Source organism: Haliaeetus leucocephalus, unplaced genomic scaffold, assembly GCF_000737465.1.
Source record: "Haliaeetus leucocephalus isolate CR32 unplaced genomic scaffold, Haliaeetus_leucocephalus-4.0 Scaffold395, whole genome shotgun sequence".
NCBI classification, from domain to species: domain Eukaryota; kingdom Metazoa; phylum Chordata; class Aves; order Accipitriformes; family Accipitridae; genus Haliaeetus; species Haliaeetus leucocephalus.
Window position 1 is genome coordinate 5,964,268 of NW_010972831.1, and position 27,059 is coordinate 5,991,326.

Genomic DNA, 27,059 nt, shown 5'->3' on the forward strand with positions numbered 1-27,059 from the left:
ACTCTGGGTCCCGGCTTCTCCAAGGTGTGGTGCAGAGTTGGACCTCAACGCACATGCTTCTCCAGAGGTGTTTGGGAGACTAGGCTTGATGAAAATCATCTTTTTAGCGTCTTTGCACCTTTGTAATCATTTCCAAATCCATTAAGTGTTGGAAGAATGAATAGAGATTGCGAGCATTGGAATGACAGGAAGGTGGTAGATAACGGAAGCAGGAAGATGCGAGGGCAGTCAGCAAGTCGGTGGCTGAGCTGTGAATAAAAATCTGTCCTCCTTGATCTAATCCGCAAACATCACACCTCCTGTCTCCTGGCTGCTCTGACTCTTCCCTGTGCTCTCGATCAAACCCTAGATCGTCCTGTGGGCTAGGAGACCGTTATCACCTTTGTGAGCTAAGTGTTCTGTCTCTTTTCTCTTTTGAACTTAGGTTTGTGTGAAGTCCCCCGTTCCCTCTGACCGAATCTCTTCCTCTGAAGCGGTCACCAGCGTGTGGAGCCTGCCCCACACCCATCACCTGCCAAACCACGGCCTTTACCTGTGTCTTCCGGTGTTTCCCGTGCGACCCGTCCTGCGGGAGTGCCTCCTGGGCCACCCCAGAGTTCACACAGCGCTCAGTGGCTCCAATGGTGAAGATGACAAGGTCCAAGACTTTCCAGGCATATCTGCCTTCATGCCACAGGACCTACAGCTGCATTCACTGCAGGGCTCATCTTGCCAACCACGATGAGCTCATTTCCAAGGTACGTGCATGACCTCACCCACAGGTGCTGGGCAGACGCCTCTTCCCCAGGGAGCGGAAGGGTGCGTTCGCTCGCACCGCAGGTCAGTTGCCGTGGAAGTGCCTGGCCTTAACCGATACCACAGTTTTTGCTTGGAAAATGGGCTCTCAGCCTAAAGGATCTATTTGTGAGCTGCCGTTTTTGTTTTAAGAGGTCTTGAAAATAGCTGTAGGGGACCAGTTTCCAAATTCAGGCCTCTGGAGTGCTTACTGGTGGTCTGTCTCTTCCCATGATACTGCCTCCTCCCTCTCATTTCCAGCTGTAAAACTGCAATAACTGATGGCCAGGACTGTGTAAATTACCTTTCTGATACTTCTTGTTCGTGTACATGCTTGTCAGCGTAGTGAAAGGGTTGTTGCATGGTCATGACTTGGAAGCGAAGTGTCTGGAGATGTTCTCTCTGTTAAACTCTGAGCTGTACCAAGCAACTACACTAAAGCTCCTACTTACGGGATGGTTCTCTGATGCTTCTACCAAAATGTAAGATGGCTTTCCAAAGACTGCTGAGTTGTTGCTCAAACCCTTGTATTTTTGCCAGTCTACTAACAAGACACTATGCAGTGAAAAAGCAAAGGATGGATGGTAGGATGTGCTCTGAGCTGGGGAGGGTGGAAGGATTCTGTCCTGTCTTCTGATGTGTTAATCATGAGGGGAAGGGTCTTGAGGATAAGCTAAATTAAAAGCTTTCAGAACCACTAAGGCAGGGGCCTTTGATGTGAAGGGAGCAGGCCAGTAAGAGGATCTCTTTCTGAAGTGCGAAAACTAAACTTTCTCAGCATCTGTTGGAGCCTGCAGTGCCTGGCTGTGGTCAGGCATCAAGTTTCCAGGTTTTGGCTGCCTTGGCAGTCAACTGTTCCATGAAGTTTATTCAGCTTATAAAATTTGTGTTCAGAAAAAACAGACACACCATAAGATTTATTAGCTGAGATGAGAGGAAATTGCGCTGCGAGCTGTGTGTGTGTGTGCATGCGCAACTTAAACCGGTTCAGCTTCTTGCAGCAGCCTTGAGAGAAAGGCCAGGATCACAAGGGGCGGAGGTGCTCTGCCCGTTAGAAAGTGTGTAGTGGTTCCCCTCTTTCTGTTTGCACAGAAAAGATTAGAAAGTGTCACCTTGCATCAAGGGCATCTGTCCTTACAGGATTGACATCTTAACAGCTGTGGAGGTCCTTCTGGATTCACCATGCTGGGTGTTCAGACTTGTCTTCTTCCGTTGGAGGCTGTCTCCTTCCTTTTTCTCTTGGTTGGTGCATGGGCCAGGCTGATGCTTACCTCTGTGGTGATGTCTCCATGCCAAACAATTGAATTTTAAGTATTCTGGTATGAATAATGCTGATTGCAGACTGCTACAATTTTGCTTTTTGCAGTTTCTGAATGGACAGGCTTCCTATTAGGCTATCACTTCTGAGTCATTCTGGGCCTCATGGGAGCTCCTCTTGTGCTGGTACAATTGCAGTGGTTCTTAGCAGAACTGTCCTTGAGGACAGCAAAGCCTCAAGCTTTTAAAGAGGAGAAGGTTGTACGTTTCCTCAGCAGAAAGAAGGTTTGAAATGTAAATGTCAACAGCCGTCTGTGCCCAGGTCTGGATATGAAATGCATTCAACCTGTTGGATCAGCTACGTGACTTCAGGCTCCTGTGCTCAGTTGAGGTATCTGTAGAATGAGGTAGTGACTCCCCTTCCTTTGTATTGGGAGAGTTGTTGCCAGTTGGATTTCGTGTTGGGACGCAGAAGATGCTGTACTGGATAAGGAAGGAGGCTTGTTTTACTGTTTTTATGGTAGATTAGAGTTTGTGCTCTGCTTTTTTGGCTTTTTTTTTTTTTTTTTTTTTTTTTTTGACATAGCTGGTTCCCAGCCAGGGAGAACACAAGGCTATGCGTGCCCAGTAGTTGCACGTTTGACACTTCCTTCCCTTCCTTGTTCCATGTCCATGCTCCTTCTGGTCTGCTGTGCAATGCAGCCAGCTTTGCAGGTAAGTAGCTTCCAGCAGGGCAATGCCAGTGCTGCAGACTGCTTGGAATTTGAGCTTCTAGCTGTTGAGGCATGCAGAAACTGCCCAAGAATGCTGACTGCTAAAATACGGACATGAGAGGGAAGGTCTGAAAGCACAATATGAGGCTATGTGTATTGAATCGTGGCCGTATTAACTACAGTGTACTGCAGTGCTTGTATCTGCTCGTTCTAAAAGTTCATTGTAGACTGTGGTGTACATTAGTAATAGTATTCAGTCCGCATTGCTGGTGGAGTACTAGCGGGCCATGCAGCTTAAATGCAAAGGATTTGGGGTTTTAGGTTTTATTTCTCAGGGTTATAAACCTTAATAAGATACATTCTTTGTATAATTGAAAACCTTATAAAAGTAATTGTGCAATCAAAATTTGTACAACTGGCTATTAAACTGAGAACAGAAGGGCAGTCCCTGCCTCAAGGGGTTTCCAATATGTGTAGAAACTTTCCCAGGCAAACTTAAATAGTCATCTTTTTATCTGTTTGAGTTAGGTTTTAAACATTTCCCTGAGGCCTTCAGCAGTTCTTTCATCACAGCCTTATATTAGCATCTGAGAACCAGGCAGTGCAATTGCCATGCTTGTTTTCCATATGAAAATGTGGCAAATGGAGGGAAGAAACAAGTGCCATGAGGATTGGAAAGGGAGTGGGAGATTTTGTCAAACTGGAGTGTTTCTCAGTCTGCAGTGTATCTCATCTTGAACCTGACTATGTCACTTTAATCAAAACAGCCCAAATGACACCATCTTTGGAAACGTTCCCCAGAAAACAGGCTTTTATGTAACAGCAGGGTGTTGGTGATTTGGCTTGATGAAATTAATTCCTTTATTCCTTTTGCCCCAAGTTGTGCAGAGACCACATGAGAGCTGTGCTGCTTTGCATGCCATGAGCTTTCAGCTCCTTTGGATACATAAAAATTGCAGCATTGGCTCATGCCGTTGGCTGAAACGCAAGCTGGAGCTGAATCCCGGTATTGTTCTGTGTCAGCCCATACTTTATTTCCTCTTCATCTCCAAGTTTCCTCTCTTAGCCCTTCAGCACCAGTGTTAACTTACTCTGACTTCAAAGTGTTTTGCCAGGACCGGGTATCTGAAACTCTTTGACAAATATGCCTTGGCAGGGCAGTTTTTGCTTTCCTTTCTACTTAAGGAAAACCTTGTGCATTAAAATGGGTAGAAGGTTTCTCAATAAGCCATTGCTATTTAAAGAAAATAATCGATGCTGAGGCTTTTAAGAAAATCCAAAGCTGTTACATGAAGACGGTTACCAAAATGTTGCCTGCTTACTTGGCCTTTTATCTTCTGCAGCCAGAGGGAAAAAGTGGTTTAGTGTGTCTGATTTGTAATAAGATCTAAATTGTGGGTTGGATTGTCTGGCCAAAAAAGGTCTTATTGACTTAGGAAATATAAGGTGATCAGATAGATTGGGTGGAGTGAGTAACTAGTTTTCCTTTATATGTTCCTTTGGTGTCTGGGTTAGCATGAGTGGAGGTTCTTGTTCCCTGGTAGCAATGCATCATTTAAAAATCTGTGCCAAATTTAGTACATACTCTTGTTTCATTGCTTTTTCCAATGCCTAAGTGGACTGAGACTTTGGGAACTCAACCTTGCCCTGCAACAGATTCCTGTGTGACCTTGAGTAAGTCACTTAATGTCTTTGTTCCTCCTTTCCCCACCTGTACAATTGAAATGCTGCTGTTTTGTCCAGTCTGCTTGAAAGATAAAGCTTTGGAGCAGGTACCGTCTGCTCTTATGAATTAGTACAGTGTGTCCTAATCCTCTCTGGCTTTACTGTAAAAACAAAAATACCATGCCAGGCGACTGTAGTTAAAAAGCATATTTCAATGCCTTCCAATTGCCAAAAAATAAGTGAAAGATACTTGTTATTACATTTATCCTTCCCAGGCACAACATCCCATGATTTTTAGAATGTTTAAGAAAAATATACTGGATAATTGATGGTGGCAAAACCTCCCCAGGAAGGAGGTAGAGGGGGTTTTCTTGAGAAATGTGCCTTCTGCATCATTTTCTAGTGGGGCCTGGGGGAACAGCTAACATAATAGACATTCAACAGTGTAAACAGCATCTTTTCTCTTCCTCAAAGTGGCAGATGTGATGCTGGTTTCTACCTACTCTGTGCTACTTGGACTCTTTGTCAGCCTTTTCTGTTTGAATTCATTTGAACCTGGTGTCCAGTAAAAAAGGATGGGAACGAGAGCAGAAAGATACAGGCCAAACACAGCCGTGTTAGTGTCTCAGTTGCTGACTTTTTTTTGCTATGTGAGCAGTAATTGAGCAGAAATGTCCCTGATTATGGAAATATTTAGAGAATGTCTTGTGGGCGTCCTGCAGTTTCTTTTTTTCATGAATTACTGTGATCCAACTGCTAAACATTACGCAGTGATGTATCCTCTGAAGTTAGCCTAAGGCTTGTGGAGGAAGTTTAATGTTTTCCTTTGATGTCTGCATGGGACCCTTACTGAACATGAATGTGAAATCCTTCAACACAAAAGGCTGCAGCTACTCCAGCACAGAGGGTTTAGAAAAAAATAGAGAACTTGTGTGTGCCTGACTTTCTCAGTTGAGGTTGGATTGTTAGCTAGGGAACACTCTAGAAGCTCTTTTTTCTATCTTTTCAAACAGGAGTTGCAAGGTTTATAAGCAAACCTTGCTCCCAATCATTGTGGCCTAGCTGCTTCCCTGGCTAGTGGACTGCTGGAGCTTGAGCTTGTTGGTACTATAGCCTTTTAGTGAGCGTTATGGCATGCTGAAAGCGTCAGACTTTGCTCTGTGTTGCAACTGGGGGATCTTAAAAGGATTTGAAACTTTGGTGCTGGCTTTCAGGTAAGTTGTGGAAGAATTCAGCTACTTTGAAGCATTTGATGCACCATGTGTAGGTGAAATAAGCAGCAACTGTTGGGCTTTTCGGTTTGTTTTTTTTTTTTCTTTCTGAGGATGTGGGCAAGGCAGTGTGTAATGTTCTTAGTGCTTTACTTGTCACAAACCAGCTGATACTTGTATGTCAGTTCACCTTGAAGACATAAAGTTATTTGCTGGGTGGGGGGAGCATGCACACAAGCTAAAACAATAATCCTAAAATTACGACGTGGTTGCTTCAAAACTTTAATCTAATGGGAAAAGAAAGAGGCATTTAGTAAGTGTCCAAGACCAGTCAAGTGAAAATCCTGCATTTCCATCATAGGAAAAAACTGTGTGTGGGATGAGGCGAGTATTCCCTTTTCATGGGTATAGTTCTTACTATCATGGGGTTTCTTCCCAAATACCAATTTAAGTTTCCCAGCTTCACGGTAATGAACTCTTAAGGCCAGGAAGAGCTATCACATCATCACATCCAACCTTCTGTAGAGTATGGGCCAGCAGATTTCCTCCTGATTCCAGCATGTCTTTCACAAAAAGCATTTAGTCTTGATTTGAAGACTTCAAGAGGGAGAACTCCCTACTCCCCTTGGTCATTTTTTCCAGTGGTTAATCATCCTTACTATTAAAAATCGGAGACCTTGAATTTAGGTTTGTCTGCCTTGTGCTTCCCATCATTGGCCACTGTTTTCTTTCTCTTGCTAATGAAATAGATGTATAGTATGTACTATTTCTCTCTATAAAAGGCTGTGGTATACAGTAACCAAGGTCACTCTTGATCACTTTTTTGATAGGCTGAACAGATTCAACTTTGTCATGGTGCAATGTTGGTTGTTTTTCCAGTTCTGTATCATTTTTATGGTTCTATTCTACATCTTTAGCATTTCAGCATCTTTTTAGGAATGGAAATAGGGCTGGTCTCATCATTCCAGCCTCAGACTCGGCAGTAACGTCTTTACAGTGTACACGTTTCATAATTTTGTTAGTCTTACTGGCTCAGCACAGTAAGCTTCTGTTCATTTATCAATTTTATGCGCATTTCTAGAAGCCGTCCTACAGCTTTTGGATCCTGCTTTTCAGCTCTTGCTCCCTAATGAATTGTCACTTTTTGGTATTATTCAGAGCTTGCTCTTAATTGCAAGTATTGCTAGAATTCAAGCTGTAAGTGATGAGCAAAGCAGCTCCGTGAGAAGTCATTAGAGTTTTTTAGCTTCCCAATTCACTGCTGTGAACTTGTGGTAAGGTATCTTACAGTTCTTGGCTTCCATGAAGTTTAAAATTAAACGTGGGTTGAGAGGACTTCAGTTCTCAGTAGAACAATGTGTCATCAAAGGTGTTAAATGGGAGCCTTCTCCTTCAGCATTTTGACCAGGAGATTGAGCACTAATTAGGCAGAGATGAACTCTTGCAATCAAACTCATCCCCAGGACCTTTAGTAGACAGATTTGTGTTTGCTGTCCTTGCTGTTGCTGGCCTGTATGGCAACAGGGAGGAGGGGAGTGAGTCTCAAAGGCTGTCATTTGAGTACCTCTCATCAGCTCTGAGCAGCCTTTATTTGAGAGGGAATAAACAAACAAAAATGCCCTTTGCAGGAAAAAGTCAGCATATGAAATCTGAGCTGTGTAATGAGTATTTGTAGTACCTATTCCATAGTACAGCTACTTAAATTAGATCTTTCTGTCCTGTGTAACTGCTTCCTCTGGGGCTTACCCTACAAGTCACTGTGCTTCCTCAGTTCCTACTGTCTGTAATGGGATCTGAAGACAGTCAGGATAAGGCCTCTTATTTAGTGAGGATGTGGTTGTTTAATAGAAGGAGCCCAGGGTAATTTGTACCTCCTTGTATAATTGTGTTTATATAGCCATTAATTGCTATGTGATTTTAAAATATTTCATTCTGTTCCAAAAAAGAAGGAAAAAGGTAATGATTCAAAACAGTTTAGAATTCCTTGTCAAGGAGGACGGACAGGGTAAAAATGGATTTTTCTAATCCATCACTTTCTTTATGAAAATAACTCTCCTTTCATCTGCTGCTTCCTCTGCCTTAGAATTGATGACCTGGGCATAAATAAAGTATTGTTCCCATTTATTATCCAGGGAACTGCCAGGGATGAAGGACGGTGAATCATCAGGGTTTTTGCTGCAACTGCTGCAAATCCTGAACAACTGGAGCATGGAGTTGATCAGGTCCGAGCCTTCCTGGGTTTGCTGGGTGTTTCAGTTTTTGGCCCTTGCAGTTGGAAGAGGAGGAAATGCCAGCAGGCTCAAAGGCTTGCTGATGGGGTGAACTGCCCTATGAACTTCCTATGCAGGTGTGTACTTTTAATCTGATTTATAGTTGTAAGAACAAGCCCAGGAAAAACGCAGGTATGAGTCTCACAACTCGTGAGACCTCTGGTTTAATCTGTAATTTAGTCCCATGCGCACATTCTGGGGGGGCTTTTTCACCTACTGCCTCCTGGGGAGAAGACCCTGGCTTCTCAGGAGGAGTCTCTTGCGGTAATTTCTATTGCAGTCTCGTTTAATAGTAGCAGGAAATGCTATCAGAGGGCTTCACATCTGTTTTAGGGGAGCTGTTGTGTCTGCCAGCAAGAAGCAGATCTCTAGCAGTCTGGCCTCTCCTGGAGAGGGGCCTCAGCATCCGTCTGTCAGAGGTGTTTGGCCTGACAGTTTTTCTCATCCAGCAGAACTGAAATGGGCAAGGATTGAAGCTGGAGCACACAAGGAAACTCCACCCGGAGTCTTCTCTCTCAAAATACATGGTGTGTTTGCATGGAAATCGCAAATGTTAGAATAATTAGCAATAACAAAAGTAGGAACTGAGACTCTCTACCTGAAACCTGGAATTTAAAGATTTCCAGTGATCTCTGTCCTTTCAGCAGTGATTGCGACAGAAGGAATGAGTTAAAATCAGATTAAGCTTAGCTGCTTATGGAGTATCTCAAATATGAACACCTCGATTCCAGCCCAGCTCTGAGAGGGGAGTCTGGGGAGAAATGCGGGCATGGGTACACATGTGGTCTGCTTCAGATCTGTAAGAGTCTGGGCCTGCCCTGCACTCTGGCATGGCTGAGAGACCTCGGTGTCTGGGGACCTATCCTGTGGTGCACACATTTTTGTTCGATTTCCATAGAGGGCATATGCACAGTAATAAAATACATTTCAGTACCACAATTCTTCTTTTATAGTAGAGACAAACATTCAGAATTTAAGCAACAGATTAAACAATGAAGGGTAACTTCCAATGAACCTTCTGAGCAGTAAGGTCTACGTATGGTGGCTTCATCTCACTGCAGTGGATCTTATCCAGGGACAGAGAAGAGCTGCTGCCCTGGACAGATCCGCTTTTGCTGAAAAGCAAGTTTGCTCTCATTGTCAGCATTGGTGCTGTTGTGAGCTTAGCGGCTGTATTAATGGAATACAGTGTTCCACTGATACACGGACAGTCACTATTATGCTGCTAATTAAATAACTTGTTGCATTAGCAGTTTCCGTCTTCCAACCCAGTTCTGTCTTGTGTTTATCTCTAAAACCCATGCAGTAGCAATAATTAATGTGGAAAGAAAGGGCTTTGTGCTCCCCCTTGCCCCTCCTTTTTAAAGTGACTTCATTTTTGGATGCTTTGAGCTGGCATCGACCTACAGGAAGACAGCAGCACTCAAAAATGGGGGGAAAACCCCACAGCTGCTGATATAGCAATTGCAGATTCACCAGAATAAAATGCATTTTTCATCTCTTTGTATCCAGAAAGACACCCCTGCGCTTTGTTGTCATCTTCCGTAGTTTTTCACAGTAAGTAAAAAAATGCTTCTCTCCGTATTGCCCTTCTACATACCAAAGTGTAAAGGTTTGCATTCAATGGGTGTCACCGATGACTTAAGTGCCGGAGATGCCAAACTCGTCTCGACTCCCTTGAACTTCCTGCAGATCTGGGAATGCAGGTATCTGTTGGGAATGAGGCCGTGGAGGTGGAGGGATCAGGGTTAACCAGCAGTATGGCCCGAGGCCCGGCATGAAGACCTGGAAGATGCGGATTTTCATTTCCTTCTGCCATCCCGTGTCATCTAGATCAGACAGTGAATGTGGAGCTTACCATCTCCTTTCAGGCACTGCGTGTGGGAGATGGCCTGCCCTTCTTCAGGGCTCACAGCAGTGCTCCTGGGAGGAGCTCGGTGCACTTCATACGAATAAACATCACTTCTGCCCGCAGGCATACATACCTTGGTAGTTTTCTTTGTTTTATCATTGGGTAAATGTCGGTCTTCTGTTGCAAGTGGTATTCTACTTATTGTCCAGCAGGAATTAACCTGTGGCTTTTCTGTGTGCGTGAATTTGTGGCTTCCTCTCTTTAATCCAATGTTGCTTCTGCAGGCTATCTTGGCTTATCGTTTGGAGTGCTCTATGTGGGAAATGAAGCAGCTCTCTAAGACACATGCCTACCCTTTCTCCCCACTCCCTCTTCCCATGGGGTTAAAAATGCTCCTTAGGCATTGCACTTGCTCTTATTTTTGCCTGATTAAGCAGTCTGGTGTCAATACATGTGTAGTTCCAGAAGTTGATGGAGATCATTAGAAAAGCCTAGTTCTCTTTTAACTCTCTTCTCAAAAGAGGTTGGTTTCCCATGAGATAGAATAGAGTTTTACCTGCGCTATACATGTGTGTTATACAGCACTTTGTTCCCTGGCAGCAAGGAGTAGTGGAAGAGATAGAGGAGAAGTGTATACCCCACAAGAAGATGACTGGACCTGATCAAAGAACTCAATGCTAGATTCCCTTCCACTCTGCAAGACCTCTGATCTGAAGTGGGGGCATGGGGCAGCCATCCATGCTTGCGGAAGCTGCACTGCCCTTCTTCTTCTGGTCTGACCAGTGCTGCGTTAGTGCACGAATGGATTTTCCTTCAGCAGAGGGAAGCTGAACAGGAGAGGAAGGGAGCAGTCGCTCCCTGATGCAGTGCCTGTGTTCCCTGCTCTCAGGGGCTGCAGGGCTTTTCGTCACACGCATCTATCCTCCCTGCTTGGGCTGCAGAGAAGAGAGGGATCTGTCTCCTGAAGCTGCTCTGATTTTGTGTGCCCCCTAAATAAATCAGAGTAATTGCTTTTACAAGTAAATACTGTATCTGCCTTGTTTCCCACAGTATTTCCATCCTTTTTCATCTTAAAGTCAAGTTTTTGAAGCACAACAGCAGCACCAACTAGAAACCATCAAAATCACAAGAGAAGCCCCAAAATATTGTGAAGGTTTATAGAAGTAATAAATTTGGTGTATTTTTTATTTGCCTGCAGTTGTTTGCGCCTTTAGCATTCACATTTTGAAGTTTCACTTTGAAGTCTGCGGGCTAGAAACACATTTAAAAATAAATAAGAGCAGAGTCCAGGAGCCCAGGGCTTTAATAAGGAGGCTGAATAGCACAGGACTCATGATAACATGATGAGACTTAACAGTGTTGCGTTTGAACTGAGTCAAAGTCTGGAGGGCAGCCTGCCAGGCACGTTGGAGGGAGAAGGGGACGGAGCAGTTTGCAACTACTTTCTGAATTTTTAGATGCTTCATAGAACTTTGCTGAGGTTTTAGCTTAGCGGAGTGGTGGCTTAAATTGTGTTAGAAATCTGTGCTATTGAGGAAAAACAAAAATCTCAATTTTAGGCAATTTCTCTTTCCCTAGTAATCTTCATTAACTGCAAAGCCTCAGAAGAGATCTCTCTTCAGCAGTTGCAATGTAAAATTTCCCTTTGAAAGAAATCTCCTGCTCTCCCCTCTAGTGATAAGGGACAGTCATACTGACACAAGAATTAATAACTGGGAATTTGCTCCTGGATCCTGACCCATTTAAATCAGTTTGTACAGCCTGTCTGCCTGGGAGCAACACAGCCTCATCGGAGCATTGGTGTCACCTTCGTGTTGTGCTGACGTATGTTCGAGAAGCGCTCCAATGAAAGGACAGAGCAGCATTTCATGGCTCGCTTCCGATGGGATCGGGCATCTGTATAGTCCCGTTTGTTTTCCGTTTTCCTGAGCAGCATTGATATTACGGAGATAACACTGCAGGGTGTGTGCTGAAATGTCCTTTTGCCATTCATGATACTTTTTCTTTAGCAGTTTTGGAAGTCTTCTGAAGAGTGCTGATTTTTCTTAGTTTCAGCTTCTAGAAACATGAAAAGATGAGAGAATCTCACTTTAAAAAAACAAACTAAACCAAAGTCCTTATTTTAAAAAAAATTTAACATCAACTACTACTTAAATTTGCCTGAATTTTGAGCCAAGCTGGGCATTTTAAGGATCAGGAGGTGGGAGGCTGGCATATGGCACTGGTACACTTGGACTTAGAGCACAGCAGAGTCCGTGATGTGAAAGCTGCATGAGCAGTAAAGGGCCCTTGGAGGTCCAAGTAGGTCTGAAGATGGCTTCAGATGGTGGTGATAGCTAAATTCTTTCAGCCTTTTTGGAAAGTCTGCCCTTTGTCTCTTCTGGTTGTGGCACAGGGGACAGAGGACTTGGACCCAGCTCATGCAGCATTGTTTGTGCAACGTGAAACAGTTCCAATGGGTAAACGTTCTCCTCTTGCACGCAAAGCCGGCATTGATGCTTTCCCTGCAAAAGTGAGATGTAGCAGAAATGTGAGGTTCTTCAGTCACTGATAATTTGCTCCATTACATTGCCTTTTCCCTGACAGCGTCACCATACAGCCTTTTCCGAGCAGCAGAGAATTTATTTTACAGGAGGCAGAGGTGATGCCAGCGGGATAGCCTGCTGGTATTTTTGCAGGTGTGTGTTCAGACCTTTTGCACTGTCTGCCTGCAGTCTCTCCCCACCTATCCTGTGTGGTGAAAGTGCTGAGTTGGTTCCCGTTAGGACAAAAGCCTCTTATCAGAAACACAGCTCGCCCCTGCTTATGTTGGGTGGGGAGGGAACACGGGGGTTGAATGAACACCTGCTGCTGCCAGGAGACAGAATAAAAAATTCTAATAACATTTCCCATCAGAATAAAAAAAGAATGTAGTAACATCTTTCATCTTTCATGTCTGTGCACCTTCCTTCTCACAGACTACATAACCCGAGACACAAACATGGTGTAAAACTGCTCAGATGTAGCTGTTCCTAGGTTGAAACATGGCAGACTCGTAGTTACTCACTGTGTATTTGCACAGCAATGTAAACTGCTGGGGAATAAGGCTGTGCTGAATTAATTGAATAACTTCAGCGATGAGTTCGGTCCACTAATTCCATATCGACTTTGGGCTTTAAATAGCATTAAGGACCCATGTTAAAACTCAATTAAAACTCAGGAATGCAGTTTGAACAGGGTAAGGTCACATCTGTGCACGAGGTGGAATAATGTAACCAGTTCCCTTGACATGGGTCTGTATCTCGTGTAATTGGAGCAAAATTGAATCTCAGTTTAATCTGATCATTGACTGTCCCTTCTGTGAGGAAGAACAAGGTGGAATTAATGAACCCCGAGGAGGTCTCTCTAGTCTGTGTGGATACAGGGACCAAGTAATTGAACTCATGCTCCCTTGGGAAATACTTGAGTATGATGCAAGTAGATGGTTGAAATGGCTCGTGCTGTCTAGGGCAGACCCCAGAATCTTCAGCAGGTATTTTCCTAGTTATATTTTCCCAACTTACTTTCCACTGCGCAGTGACTCACAAGTAACTTCCTCATAGTCATCATACGCTTAGTGCTGTTACCAGGTATAGCGGTTCCTCTAAACACGTTGCAGGACTTATCTTTTTAATCAAATCATTATTGCCATAATTAATAGGGCTTGAAAGGTGCCATTAAGGCAGAGCTTTCTGTGTGATATTGGTTGTTAGGTGGGGTAGCAGCTGATAGGGATTGGGATTAAGTGCTGGAGGGAGCAGGATGAGTGCGAGGAGAGTGTCTGTTTTGGGAGCATATCTTTATACGCAAACTCACGTGCACTCCAGCTGGATTGACATCATGCTTTGGTCGTACTTAAAAGGTCTCCTCTCCCTATTCAAATTGTATTTTATGAGAACATCTCATCCTTAGATGCTTAAGGGCTAAATCAGCAGCAAGAATAGATAAATCTTACAGTCAGTGTTGTGCAAATGACTGTAGTAACTTAAAAACAAAAGTTGTATGTGTAGGTGGGAATTAAGTGATAACAGAGCTATCTCTGAATTGATCATTGGATGAATTTTTCTCACACAGACTTCAGTGCCTCTTAAACCCGGGAGTTCGTAATACGGTTTCTCTTCCTGAATTGCTCTGTCCCACTGGGGATATCACAAGCACAGAAAACATGTCCTTTTTTTGAAGAGTCCAGATGGCTGTGGTAATTTGGCTTCTCCTGATGCTACCGTTTCACATTGCCCAGGATGTGCTGACTGCTGTTGATCTCTGGCAGTGGCTTTGGGCCCTCTGTTCTGTTTGCATCCTTGCAGTGAGACTTATTTGTAGCTTTCAAGAGCATAGCGTGGAGGGGCACACTCTGTTCATTTTTCCTCTTGTACCTCTTTGGGACCAGTTGCCTTTTCATTTTTGTTTTATTGGTTTCTTAAAGGCTGCCAGCTGGATATAGGTAAGTGGGGGTTTTCTCTACTGCAGACTGCAGAGAACAAGCATCAGTATGTAGCCGTTTAGTCCTGGCAACTGCTTCCTATTTTTCCAGATGATTCCAGCCAGCTCTTTTTGTGTTTAGCCTATTGTCAAATGCTGTCACAAAGACTTGGGGTATTAATCCTGTCATCTGTTCAGTGTGTGGAACTGCTGAGTGGGCTGTGCAGTGAATGAGAAGCTGTAGGTACTAGGGAAAAGGGGTATGGTGTGTAGGCGTGTTTGGAGCACATTCAGAATTCATGCATTTCCCTGGCTGTACTGACTGAATGTAAAAATTTCCTTCTGTGTCTCCAGCAGTCACCAGTAAGAGGAATGTGCAAGTGCAAAGGTCGGACGGCGGTGGGAAGGCAGGTGGAATGTGAAAGAGGCAGGAGTGATGGAGGGGCATAGCCCTTCTCTGCATGTGTGTGTGGTTGTCTTGTCTGCTGTTGCTCCACCAAAGAAGGCTCTGAAGGAGTCGTGCATCTTGCTCAGAGCAAACACAGTGGTAGATTCAGCGCTTCGGATTGTGGCCAGATATAACACACGGACTAAACCAAAATGACAGCTCCCAGGGTCATGGGTGTTGAATGTTACAAGGATTCAGCTTTGAGCCTTGCAGGCTGAGTCCGTCTCTAGCAAGCAGAATGTGTCTTGCCACAAAGGAGCTGGCACTTCTTAGATGCTGGCTGTATGTTACATTTCCTTCTGTGGCAGATCTGGTTTAACGGCGTCTGTGAAACTCAAACTCCCTATTCTGCAGACTGTCTCTCACTAGAGCTGCAGTTCTGCACTGTGGTTCTTTGCCAGCAAATTTAGTTTGAGAACTTCCTACTCTGAACGACTCGTGTCTGCCCCCATACTGTGATTATTAAGTAGTCTGTGTGATTGCCCTTTAAACTGGATCCATGATATGGTGCAAGGAGAAAAAGCTATTTCCCTCAAACCCACCCACTCCCCACAAAGTATTTGTTTTTAAAAATAATGATTTCACAGATCTAATTTTGAATCAGCACAGCTGAGGGGGCCATAATGAGTGTCTGTAAATTGGGTGATAGGAACTTCTTAAACCAGAGCAGCTGCCAAAGGCATCTTAACATGGAGCTTCTGCAGTAACGAGAGACAGCTTGGCAGGCGAGGATCTGCAGCCAAATAGCTGACTCTAGGCTTGTGGTTTCCCACCTGGGTACTCAAATCAGCACTCCTTAGGCCCTGCAGCTTTTAGATGCCTCCAGGCTGAGTGGAGCACCCAGGAGCAGGGAAGGTTTTTTAAGATGGCTAGTCAAGAGGAATAAGCTGTTATGTGTTGCACATCTCAAAAGCGTGTATAGTTTTTTAGAGGGCTTAAGCAGGATGGGGAGGGAGAGTTTCGTTGCTGGCATATACAGATATGTTTCCAGCCAGACACTGAGCATTAGCAGTTCAGAGAAAAATATGTGCTCGGGCCTTCAGTGGGAAACAACAACAAAAAAATCCTTTCCGTTTCTTTCAGCTGGAAAGCGATGCCAGGAGCTGTTGTTATAGAGAAGAAGTCTGGATTTATAAGCATGCATGTGAGATACACCTTTGAATGTGTATCAAGAAAATCTACATAGAAAAAATGCATAGCACAGAAAGTAGGTCTTACTGCTGACTGTCACCAGTGAAAACCAAGCCTGTTGTGGAAATCTCCTTGTGTGTTTCTTAAAACAAAACAAAAACAAAGAAAAGAACGTCTGTTTGTGTATAAGTGTATCTGTTTCTTCTGATTTCATAGTGTCCATTACAGCATGTGCCAAGTTTTTCTGGAGTGCCAAAAGAGAAGGAGCATCTCCGGAAAATGTTGAGGTTTCAACACCCAGATAAAACCTGCCTGTGCTACCTTTATTAAGATACAGTCAGCTTAGTCTTGCAGAGAGCAAATGGTGAGCTTGAGGTAGTTGCCAGACTTCCCTCGCTTCTTTTTATATGATTTGCCAAATCCTTAGCTAGCTGGTGGGTGAATATTAAGACAGGCAGCAGCACTGAAAGCTGAGCAGGGGTATGTTGAAAAGTTCCGCTTGGGCAGGAGATAATTAATGGGATTTTTTTGCAGTGACCACCCTTAGATACCCTAAAGCACTGGCTTGAGCTGGAAGGAAGGGCGGGCACCTCTGAAAGGATGCTACTGTCCCCTGGGGGTGGGCTGGAATAGTGTCCAGTGTGCCCTGAACACAAAGCTGATGGGTTTGGTTTTGTTGTTTATTAAAGACAGGCCTTTGTACAGCAGTAATGGAAAATCTTATTTCTGTACCAATAAAAACTTTGCTCCCATGGTTGTTGTTATTGGCAAACTTAGTCACTTTGGTGTTTATGGAAAAGTATTTACTGGGAAGGACTGGATGGTTAGCAAGATTCATCTGCTTTCATTTTGCTTTGATGGCACACATGTTGCTCTGGGACCTTCTGTTTCATCCCTGTACCCCATCCACAGTCCATCCTTCCAGGCTAGTATCCCTCTTCTGCAGCATGGGTGGCCAGTGCCCCTGCTGTTTGCTGTAGCAAGGTAGAGCATTGCATGGGTCTGGCTTGGACTCTTCTCTCTGGCCTGGGGGGCATCAGCTTTGTGTGGGTTCCTACTTCACCCCACAGGATGCCGAGACAATGCAGTGTGTGTTTTGTACCAGTCAGGCTAGACCTAGTTGGCATGTGGGGTGTCAGCCATCTGACAGTAACAGTAATAAAGAACTTGAGCGCTGCAGAAGGATTAAAAGAAGCTTCTCTAATAAATGCAATTACACAAACATGCTTGAGCCATGTGTCCTATTTAATTCCTTCCCAAGAAAAGAGGCATTCCTCAGGGCACTGCTTTTGTCTAAGTGAAAGAGATATCCAAGTGCCTCAGGCATCCTCTCTGAATCCAGAGTGGCTTTTCTGTGCCCTGGGTGGCAACTAATATTGGGCTTCAGATGTCTCTGAAAAACAGTTATTCCTCCAGGACTGAGTCAATTTTTTTGCCAGGCAGTGACTTTATAGCTGGCAGAGCCCTTGCTGCCATCCAGACCTCACAGGCAGCTTTCGCTGCTGGCTGTGGCTGCCTGCCTGCATGCCCCGTGGCATTGTGTTTGCCCACAGAGGTGCCTCTGCTCTGTGGTAAGGAGACTTTTGGATACGTTCTTGCAATTGGGGATCTTCCAGTGGGCCTTCACCACTTCTGGAGAGTACCTTGACACCAACAAGGACACCAGGCTAAACACCGTGACAGACTGTACTTGTTCTCTTGTCATGGCAGTTTTAAATCACGCCTTTAATGTGTTTTGTTCTCTCCTGCTGGTGAGTGAATTTTCCTTCTCTGCCTTTCAAATGAACAGGACTCGTGATGGAGAGAACATCTTGCAGACTGTTACAGAGCTGCTTGCCATTAGCCCGAGCAGCACCCAAGAAATATTCGCTGGAACTAATGGGTTGGTACCCCAGCTCTGGGAATTAGGACCATTAGCTGGAAACATGAAGCAGCCTTCCCAGCACAGAGGAGGCAGTTGATTAATGCAGATGTGTGTGGATGTAAGAAATGGGGTCCAGATCCATCCACAGGCTTGGTGGTTCTCAGGCATGGCTTTGACTTTGCTCCTCCATGAGGCAGCGGTTGGGCAAGCTTAGGGGTACATCCATCCCTAGGGCTGGACTGATGGAAGGGGACAACCTGAGAAGGGCAGGGACACACACCCCCACACCCCCCCCCCCGAGATTGCTTTGTATGACGTGGGGAGAGCACGTTTGTGCTGCCCCAGGGTCGGGTGGCTCTTAACTAAATAGATGACCAGTGTTAGTGGGCCAGGGACGTAAAACCTTGAATGTGTCTCTTTTCTCTCAAAACTCTGTCTCCCCCCTTTTAAGGGTATTTAGTCTGAAATCATTGCTTATCTGTAGAAGCTGAGATTTTAAGAAAACTATTAAATATTCCAAGGTTCCTGGTAAGGTAAAGGATTAAATGGTCCAGAAAAGCTGCTCTTTGACTTTCCCAACTCCTTGTCCCTCAGTGCATACATTCCCTGAGGTATCTCATAAGGTAACTTGTGTACAGAAAGCAACTGTGCTCTTGCTCATAAGCACGAAATGTTTAATTCAGTGTTTGTCAAAGTACATTAAAAATGCAGGTAGCACTTGCTATGTGTGAACCAGCTCTTGTAAGCAAGGCACCATCACAGGGTAATGTTACAGACTTGACACAAATGGAGCCTGCTGGCTCTTGGAAGTGTCCCAGCTACCTGGAGTGTCCTGCCGGGCTGGCATTGCCCCGCTCTCTTCAAAAAGCTGCCTTTTCATGGTGATGCTTTAAGATCCTGAGGAAACGTGGTACAGAGAGGATGTGCCATGACTGGTGATTACCTGGTGTGTTTTTGCTGCTGTGTGGTTCTCTCTTGTTCATGTTCATCTCTATGCAGTTGTATCTCGTCCTATGTTTAGATCAGTCCTGAAGATCTCCCTGGCATCAGTAGGAATGTGAAGGCTTGCAGACACCCCAGCAAGGCTAAGGTCTTTTGTAAAATCGTTAGAGTAGCAGTTGTGTTTGTGTGCGCAGCACCTTGCACAAATAGGTTCCCATCTCTCAGTTTGGTTCAGCATCCATCTGTGCAGTCTTCCTAAGGGGAATTCACGTGCTGTCAAGTGCAAAAGCGGTGTTTCAAAACTGTGGCAGTGCAACGGGAAGCCTCCGTGAGCACCTTGGTTTTAGAAAAGAGATTCAAATCAATATTTGGCAGCAAGGCTGCATTAGGTGAGGTTGAGGCATTAGTGTGAAATTCATAAACAGAACTGAAAGGGTGAAGATAGACATTTCTGGGATATAGGAGAGAAAACAGCTTAGCTCTTGAAAAGTACGTTGGGCTTGTACGGCACTGGAAATGCTGGTAATATCAGGTGAAGTTCTCAGTGGGCTGCCAGTATGCCTTGTGAAATGGGCAGATATTAGAACTGGAGGCAGCTGGCCCCTTCCCATCTGCAGGATGAGACCTCTGTTCATCAGTGCTCATCTCCTCCTGACATTTCGGTTTGTGCTCTTTCCATCTCAAAGACTGTAACGATGTGCGTTTCTCAGGCCCTGGCTAACAGTTGCTATAACTACCATTAATGCAGTCGTTGAGGGCAGGTCCTGGTTTAGCCTTATTTCTATCAACCAGCCAACTGAATTTTGTTTTCTTGCCTTTCAGTCCTTTCAAGGAAGCCAAGGACGAGCATACCTCTTCAATTCAGTGTGAGTATAACTTTGTATGTGTCACCTCTGCATCTCTTAGGATAGATTTAAGAAAACCCTCCTGAAAAAGAAAACAAAAGGATAGCCTTCCTTTAGAAAACCTCTGCCTAAGACTTGGGAGCTTGCTGAAAATGGTTCAAGAAAGAGGCAGGAAATAGCACTGATTCATATCATGTTGAGGTTTCAGATAAGCAGCTAGAAAAAGGTGGAGGTTTTGTCATCAGACTGAGAAATAAGAGCTAACAGATGAGTCATTCTCTTCTCAGAGAATGTAGTTGGACCAAGGAGTCAAAGTTTGTAAATGTAGAGAATAAATGATATCGAAATACAAACTTACTTTTTAGAGCTAGCATAAAAATTAAGTGTAGTTTTGCCAATAACCGAAAACAGTTTTGGTGAGATCACCGCTGGGATGTCATTTGGAAGAACTGCTGACTTCAGTTACATTTTTCAGTTTTCCATTTGGGAAAGTAAAAGTACCATTTTATCAATTTGAAAGTGAAAATCTTTCTCAAATGAATAATTAGTGCAATTTACTAGAATGTTATTAATCTTCGTTCAAAGCTTTATAGAATTTTTAGTTGACTAAAAATTCTATTTTACCTTACCATTTTGTTCTGGAACTGCAAGATATCTTTGTTTCAGGCACAGCAGTGCTACTCAGTGTCCTGCACCTCCTGCTTATGTTTTCAAATACTGCAATAAAATTGCTGTCAGCTTCATTGTAGCATCTTGATGTGGAAAGACTAATAGGGAGCATCTCTCCTTTTTCCCCAGAGTTAATGTGGGTTGTGGCCCTGCAGAGGAGCGGGTGTTATTAACAGGATTACATGCAGTTGCAGATATTTACTGTGAAAACTGCAAAACCACACTGGGTTGGAAATATGTGAGTATCAGTATCATTTGTTTTTCCTGTGAACATCTTTGCTCCAGCCCTTCCTGAAGGTGTGTGTATGGTAACGTGGTCTCGTGGAAAGGCCATTAACTTGTGAACGAGAAATGTGGGTTCTGGTCTGTAGCCACGTCTTTTTTCCTTCCTGCGTTTCCATTTTCCCTCCTGTCTTGTGTTTGTTGCATCCTTTCAGCGCAGGAACTCTTCGTGGCTAATGTTTTTTTTTTTACTAAGAATATATGCTGTGGGCCTGGTTTTGGTGGGTGTCCCTTAGCGATACTTGACATAAATGAGGATAACTTCAGTCAGTCTTGTGGTTCATATTGTCTTTTTTCCCAGATGATATCAGAATAATAGAATGATCCATATAATGTTAAATGTCATAAATTCAATTACCTTCAAATACAGGCTTATGATACATCATAATTTCTGCTTCAGGAGGCACACAGTGTACTTGTTTGTCAAAACATTTCGACCAGTGTTTAAACAAAACATATACTGTATTTGTGGCCTCTGGACAGAAATATTCTTTAATAAATCAGTTGAAAGGCTATAAAAAGTAAAGCATCAAAAATTGATGCAGTAGGAATTCATGCAGAAACACAGCATGGATCTCACAAATGGAGAAGGACACTAAGTACATAAATTGAGTTTATTGTAAAACAAAATACAAAATCTCGTAAACACAGCAGTAAGCCCAAGTCTCTCCAGCAACAGAATTAACATTCTTTCAGATGCATTACATGCATGCAAAGAGCACACCTGGGCAGAGCTGAACTGTTTTTGAGGACGCAACCTCAATAATGGGAGTCCCTCCTGGTTAGGGATCCCATAGATTTCCTCCTCCTTCAGTTCTGCAGTATTGAAGCACTGCATGTTTCTGTAGCTGCAAGCATACATCTGTTTAAAGTGGGTCCTTCTCATCCCTTGGTGCCTGTTTGCTCCATTTCCACATGAAGTTTACCATAATCCATCTCGTCCCGCTGGTAGTGCTTTTACAGCATGTTTCATCAGAGGACCTCTGTTCTTAACAAACATTAATAAATTCTCAGATCACCCTAGAGAGAGGAGGTGGATTTTATCACCAATGATTCCTAAAGCATAGTTCAAGGAGCAGTTGCCATTGGCCTACAGAAAGCTGCATGTTTACACGGTGCCGATTGTTCTTTTTTTCCAGCCTGTAAAAGACAGCTAGAAGCAGGATTTAAGATTCTTCCAACGTAATTTTCCTGAAAGCCAACAGGAGGACCTGCAGTTTGACTGTTTCACTCTGTAGACAAGGCTAAGACTTGTACCAGCATTCCAAGACCTGATCTGTAACCGTGACTTTACCTTCAAATATCATCTTGATCTCATTCTTTCTCCTTTTTTTTAGGAACACGCTTTTGAAAGCAGCCAGAAGTATAAAGAAGGCAAATACATCATTGAACTAGCTCACATGATCAAGGATAATGGCTGGGATTGAATGGAAACAGCCCAGCCCTACCAGCGTGTAAGAGAATGCCATCCAACCGAACATTATATCCAAGAGTGAGAGAGTGACTGAACGCTTGGTTCCATGCATTTAGAGGCTCTGCAATTTGGGAGCATCTTCACACCCTTCTCCATCTTTATTGGTGACTGGCCTCTAAATTTCTGTCTCTCTGTCTCTTTTGCTTTGTATCTGTTTGTGAGTTGACCCTGGCTGCTTCTCTCTCTGTTCTGGCGTTGGCTAAGAGAATGCACCGAATGCCCGACAGCCATTCCATGTTGACGAATGTTTAAGTACAAACTGAAGTTGGCTCTGTGGCGGCATTTTATCAGAAGGTCTCGGTGCGGGAGGAAGACCCAAGTTTTGGGCAGGAGAAGGTGATAGGGAGTGGGGAGTGGGCCCGAAGGGAAGTCATCAGAAGTTGAAACTGTACTTCTCCTTGAAGTCCTGGTTAACCAAGGCTTGAAACTATCTACTTGTCTAAATGGACAGAAAAATACCTCACGGCTGCGTTCTCTCCGAATTGTAAAACCGCTGCTCCATCAGTGGAGCTTCAGTCTAAGCCGGCTGAGCACAAGTCATAACCAGTTCCCCCCGCAAGCTAATCGCAAATCTGTGTTTTGTTTGCCATTTATGAACTTGTTGTTTGCGGGGGGAAGGATCTGAAGGCTGGAGAGATTCCCTGCCTCTCCTTTTTCTCACTGTTTCAGGGTAGGTAGGCCAAATGTCCCAACAGAGCACAGCTGTGGGGAGCATCCTCGCAGCTGGAGAAACCAAATCCTGACTCTAGAGCCCTTCAGAGAGGAGGAGAAAACCACTTAAGGCACAAGGGGGCTGGAGCTGCAGCTTAGAAAATATGAGGGGGGGGGGGGGAAAGGCACGTGCTAGGCAAGAAAGAGGAAATTACGTAGAGGAGGATGGGGACAAACTTAGTAATGCAGGGTACCCCTTGATTTCCCGGCCTCCACTGAGCATCCTTGGGGGTATTTTACCAATCTTTCACAAGTGCGAGTAGGAAAATGCTGTTACAGAATCTTTTTCTTAAATCCCAGGCCACAGTCATCAGCTCCACTCTTGGAGCCTGGCAGAGAAATGGTGCAAGAGTGGGGTAGAGGAGGGAGCAGAGGAGCCTGGCAGTTGTAGCAGTATTGCACAGGTGGATATTTCAAGCCATGAGGTATCCTCCCCAAAATCTTCCCCCCTTTTCCCACTCCCGGAAGCCTGTTGCAGGCACAGGGGGAATGGGAAAGAAAAAAGAAATTAAACATCTTCCCCCTACCCCTGAAATTGTCTATGCCTTGGAGTTTAAAGGGGAGGGGTACATGTGGGCATCATAACTGCAAGGGACAAGTCCTTCCTATTTTAATTTTTCCATTTTAATTACTGTGGACCTTCCCGAAGTGGTTGGTGGGGAAGGGGCATCATGTGTGAGAGGGGAGCTGCGTTAGACATAAATGACAATGTGAAGTTTGCTCTGCAACAGTCCAGCCAGTATCTGGTGCATAACTCAAGACTATTTTAACCGAATTAGTTTTATCTTTCTGAGTGAATTTTCTTTTTGTTTGTGGAATTCTTTCAAGTAGGTTAATCCATTGGGGGAAATCTTTCTTAATCCAGAAGGAAAGATTATTGTGCAGGGGTTTGTAACTCCTTATGAAACAGAAGCTTTGGAGCTGTAATCTGTTGTCGCTTGCCCCCAGCCCCAGGAGACTCAGTTAGCCGTGTGGATCAGGACGGAGGGCTGGTGGTGAGAAAGTAATTTGCTGTTAAATGAAGGGGATGTGAGCAGAGATGCTACTTAGGGATCAGGGTGGAACTTACGTGTTAGGTCCTTGTGCTGAAACCCAAACCTGATGGCCCATCTAAGCAAAGGCTGTTTTTTTCTCCTGAACCACTGTTCTTTACAACCTTGGAGAGAGAAGTGAGATGGAGACTGGCTGCAGCTCCTGCAATGGATGGAGTTGGCTCGGTTTGCGGGTAGCCTGTTAGGAGGTGGCTTCTGCCTTCACCCTTTCTGCTGTGGCTGTGTAACAGTTGCTTCAGCTTTTGTTTCTGATCGTCTCTGCTTCCATCATCCACATTCCCTTCAGTGATAAAAATCTAGTAGAAATCAAAAATTCTGCAGTAGCCACTATCTTGGTGACTTTGGCGCTGACCTGGTCCCATTTTCCTGTCCTTTGGTTGGTGATCCATGACAATTTATTGAGTTTTGACCAGTGAGAAGTAATTTGCATTCTTTAAAGAGCTCTTCAGTCTTCCCAGATACATAGCCTTTAAAGAGGTCTGGTTAGAACTGGAGAAGTAAGGGATAACCCCAAATCATTAATATGAGGTTGAGAAAAAGAGCACACAGGGGCTCATGGTTTTATGTTGGTGTTTATAGTGATTGCCTATAAAAAAGCGATATAAAAGGTAGGCCTGTCTAGAGGACTGCTCTGAGAAATAAGAACAGTTACTACAGAGCGCTACCAGATGTAAATGTTTTTATCCATATATTTGGGACAAGAAAGGGCGATGATCCATCAGATCAGGCTGTTTTTAACTGCTCACAGGGGTTATGCTTTTAATGGCAACCAGTCTAAGCTTGAATATGGGAAGATCTTAATCTGGTTTTAATTGGTTTTGTCCCATCAGCATCCACAGATTCACACTTGTTGAGAATCTGGCCTCAAGCCCTGATAGGAAAAAAATACGTGTGCCTGTGAACATCCCCAAAACCCAGAGAATTATCTATAGAGTGATGTTAATACGCTGTACAGGGAGATAAGGAAAAACGGGCTTGCGAGGCTCATTGACGTTTGTTCTCTGCTATGTGTCCATTAAATACAAAGTACTTCTTAGTCCGCTGCTAACTCATCTGTGACTTGCTATATTAAGACACATGACAGAATTGGGAGCTGGTGACCAGACAGGATGATCAGATCTGTATGCTAGTGGCTACCGCAATCAGTGCAGGCTAAATTGATGACTTGTAGAGTGATATATTCAGAGCATAACCAAAGAACCTCACTATCTGCATCCCTCTGGTCGTGGGAGTTGACTGTAGCCGGTTCCTTACTGGCTGGGGTGAGCAAGGTGGGACCGTTGTTTCTGAGCTGGAGATGCGGCCCATGGAAACTGCCTCCTTGGGCAGGCAGTGCCTGAACGCAGAGCACCGAGTGCCCATGGTGCTGCTTTCCTTGGGTGACATCCTCGAGAAAACATGAACAGCAGCGAGTTTTGCTTTTTTTTTTTATGTGGCAGCCTCGTCTCTGGCAAGCTGGGTGCACCCTTGAGTTTACATCACCCCTGTCTACCCCAAAGCTCAGACTTGAGTAAGTTTTAAATTGTTTTGCTCTGGTGGATTATCTGGTGTGAAACCCTGATCCCTGTAATAAATATTCAGATGATAATATATACAAAGCAGAAAAAAAACATTATCTTGTGAAATATACTTTTGTAAATAATATTTAATTTTTTTAAAAAAATAATATATTTGGTGCTGTTTCTCAGAGCCCTTCCCTGAGAGCACTTTTTTGTTGTTTATAAATGATACTGTTTCCTTCTGTATTTGTTGGAAAATATGTTTAAAGGGAAACAAAAATCATAATATACGTTGTCCTCTTAAGTCGATCCATTTTTCCTCCGGACGTGGCAGGAGAGGGGAGTCACTCCCGCTTCCATCTGGCAGAATTGGTCTCCGGCAGAGGCGGTGGCCGGGTAACGGACAGCAGCCCGCGGTCCGGGCAGGTACTGATGTGTGGGACGGGAGGTAGCTGCAGGCACTCGGGGAGTGCTCCAGTGTCTGGAGTTACGTGCTGAAACACCTTCAGTCAGTGCCGGAGGTCCCGTCCGGCAGCTTGAGTCCCGTGTCAGCTCGTGATGCCACAGGGAGTTCCACAAAAGCCGGTGGAGCTCCATCTGGGCACGACTTTCCTGAGGAGATCTGGTTTGTAGGATCCGGGCCTGAAATTTTCTCTTGCACCAGTATTGGCTGGAGTGAAGTAGATTTGAGACTTAGAAAACAGGATTGAATATAAGCTGCAACCTCTGAATCGCTGTTTCCCATTGCTTGGGAGCAGCAGGGATAGAGGATGGAGATTTCTAACTAGTCATTGTTTTTAAACTAAAACGTAAGTCTTTGGACATGGATCCTGGTTTTCTTTTTGAATTTTTTTTTGTTGTTTGTTGTTTGGTTTTTTTTAAACCAGGCTGCTACATAACAAATTAGAGTAAAAGTTTACCTCTCTGGCAGTAAAGTTCATTTTTTTTGTTTTCCTTTCTGTCTTTAACCTCCCCCCTTCTCCCCTTCTTCGTTTTTAATTTATTGGGTCTCTTGTTTATCCCAAAGTGGACCAACAGCACAAACCACTGGACTGTGTTTTGCTGAGCAAGGAGCTGTTTTCAGTGCTGAATAACTGTTGCACACTCTTTAATTCTCTGTTTTTGGTGCACACGATTTAAAAACATACAGAAAAAAAAAACCCTACGAATGAAATCTGTTGTTGTTGTGATGATCAAGTGAGAATTTTCTCTGTATGCATTTTTCTAACTGGTATGTGAGAGTGTGTTAATCATGCATTTCACTGCACTTCCTTGTTTCGGGAGGAGCATCATGTTTCCATGTGAACCAGTTCTTGGATGAAGAGATGACACCCAGGCAGCCGGTTGGGTAAACAGACTGGCGAGAACCAGAGCTCAGCACAGTGGGAAGGAGCTCTTCTCACCAGGTGAGAGGCCTCAGAAATTAAATGCTCAGAAACAATTACGTTAGACATAGATTTTGCAGAATCCTGTTTAAAAAGAATAAGCAGAAGAGGGGAAACAAAATCATCTTGAATTCAGAAAAAAAAAATCAACATATTCAAATGCAAGCAGAATGGCATTGTGTAAGGTACAACCACAAATAAGCTATTCTCATAGTTACGAACTGTATGTATCCTTTGTTTTGTTTTTCATAAGGAAATGGGAATGCTTTCCCCACTGACAAAACTAAAGGACGATATTTCCAATACCAGCCTGTCTGTTGATGCTCTTGTGTTTACAAATTGTGTATACTTTTATTTCTCTGATCTTATTTTAATTTTATTTTTTGGCATATTCTTTCAGGTCATTTGCTTCAGTAATAAATGCAACTTTTTGTTTTCAAATAATTGATTTTCACCTTTTCATGTATTTGTACGTTGTATATAGTTCTTCAGTATTAGAGGGAGGCGTATTGTTTGTCATATTTACAATATGTGTTGGTGCTCATTTGAGAAAATAAAATTTTCAAGTACTAAAA

General features: G+C 43.9%; 1 protein-coding gene across 1 annotated transcript; it reads left to right on the forward strand.

The window, feature by feature from the left end:
• Positions 1 to 436: 436 nt before the first annotated feature.
• On the forward strand, positions 437 to 27,059 carry YPEL2 (yippee-like 2 (Drosophila)). Its single transcript, XM_010573762.1, has 4 exons — positions 437 to 737; positions 19,390 to 19,433; positions 20,211 to 20,319; positions 21,701 to 27,059. The coding sequence occupies exons 1-4, from the start codon at positions 621 to 623 to the stop codon at positions 21,788 to 21,790; spliced, it is 360 nt and encodes a 119-aa protein (XP_010572064.1). The 5' UTR covers positions 437 to 620; the 3' UTR covers positions 21,791 to 27,059.

What these genes read in the sequence shown, in the direction of transcription:
- YPEL2 (XM_010573762.1), top strand. Translation starts at nt 621, where the DNA reads ATGGTGAAGATGACAAGGTCCAAGACTTTCCAGGCATATCTGCCTTCA. An exon ending in GCATACCTCTTCAATTCAGT is followed by an intron (nt 19,434 to 20,210) that starts GTGAGTATAACT and finishes CTTTTTCCCCAG; the next exon opens with AGTTAATGTGGGTTGTGGCC. An exon ending in CCACACTGGGTTGGAAATAT is followed by an intron (nt 20,320 to 21,700) that starts GTGAGTATCAGT and finishes CCTTTTTTTTAG; the next exon opens with GAACACGCTTTTGAAAGCAG.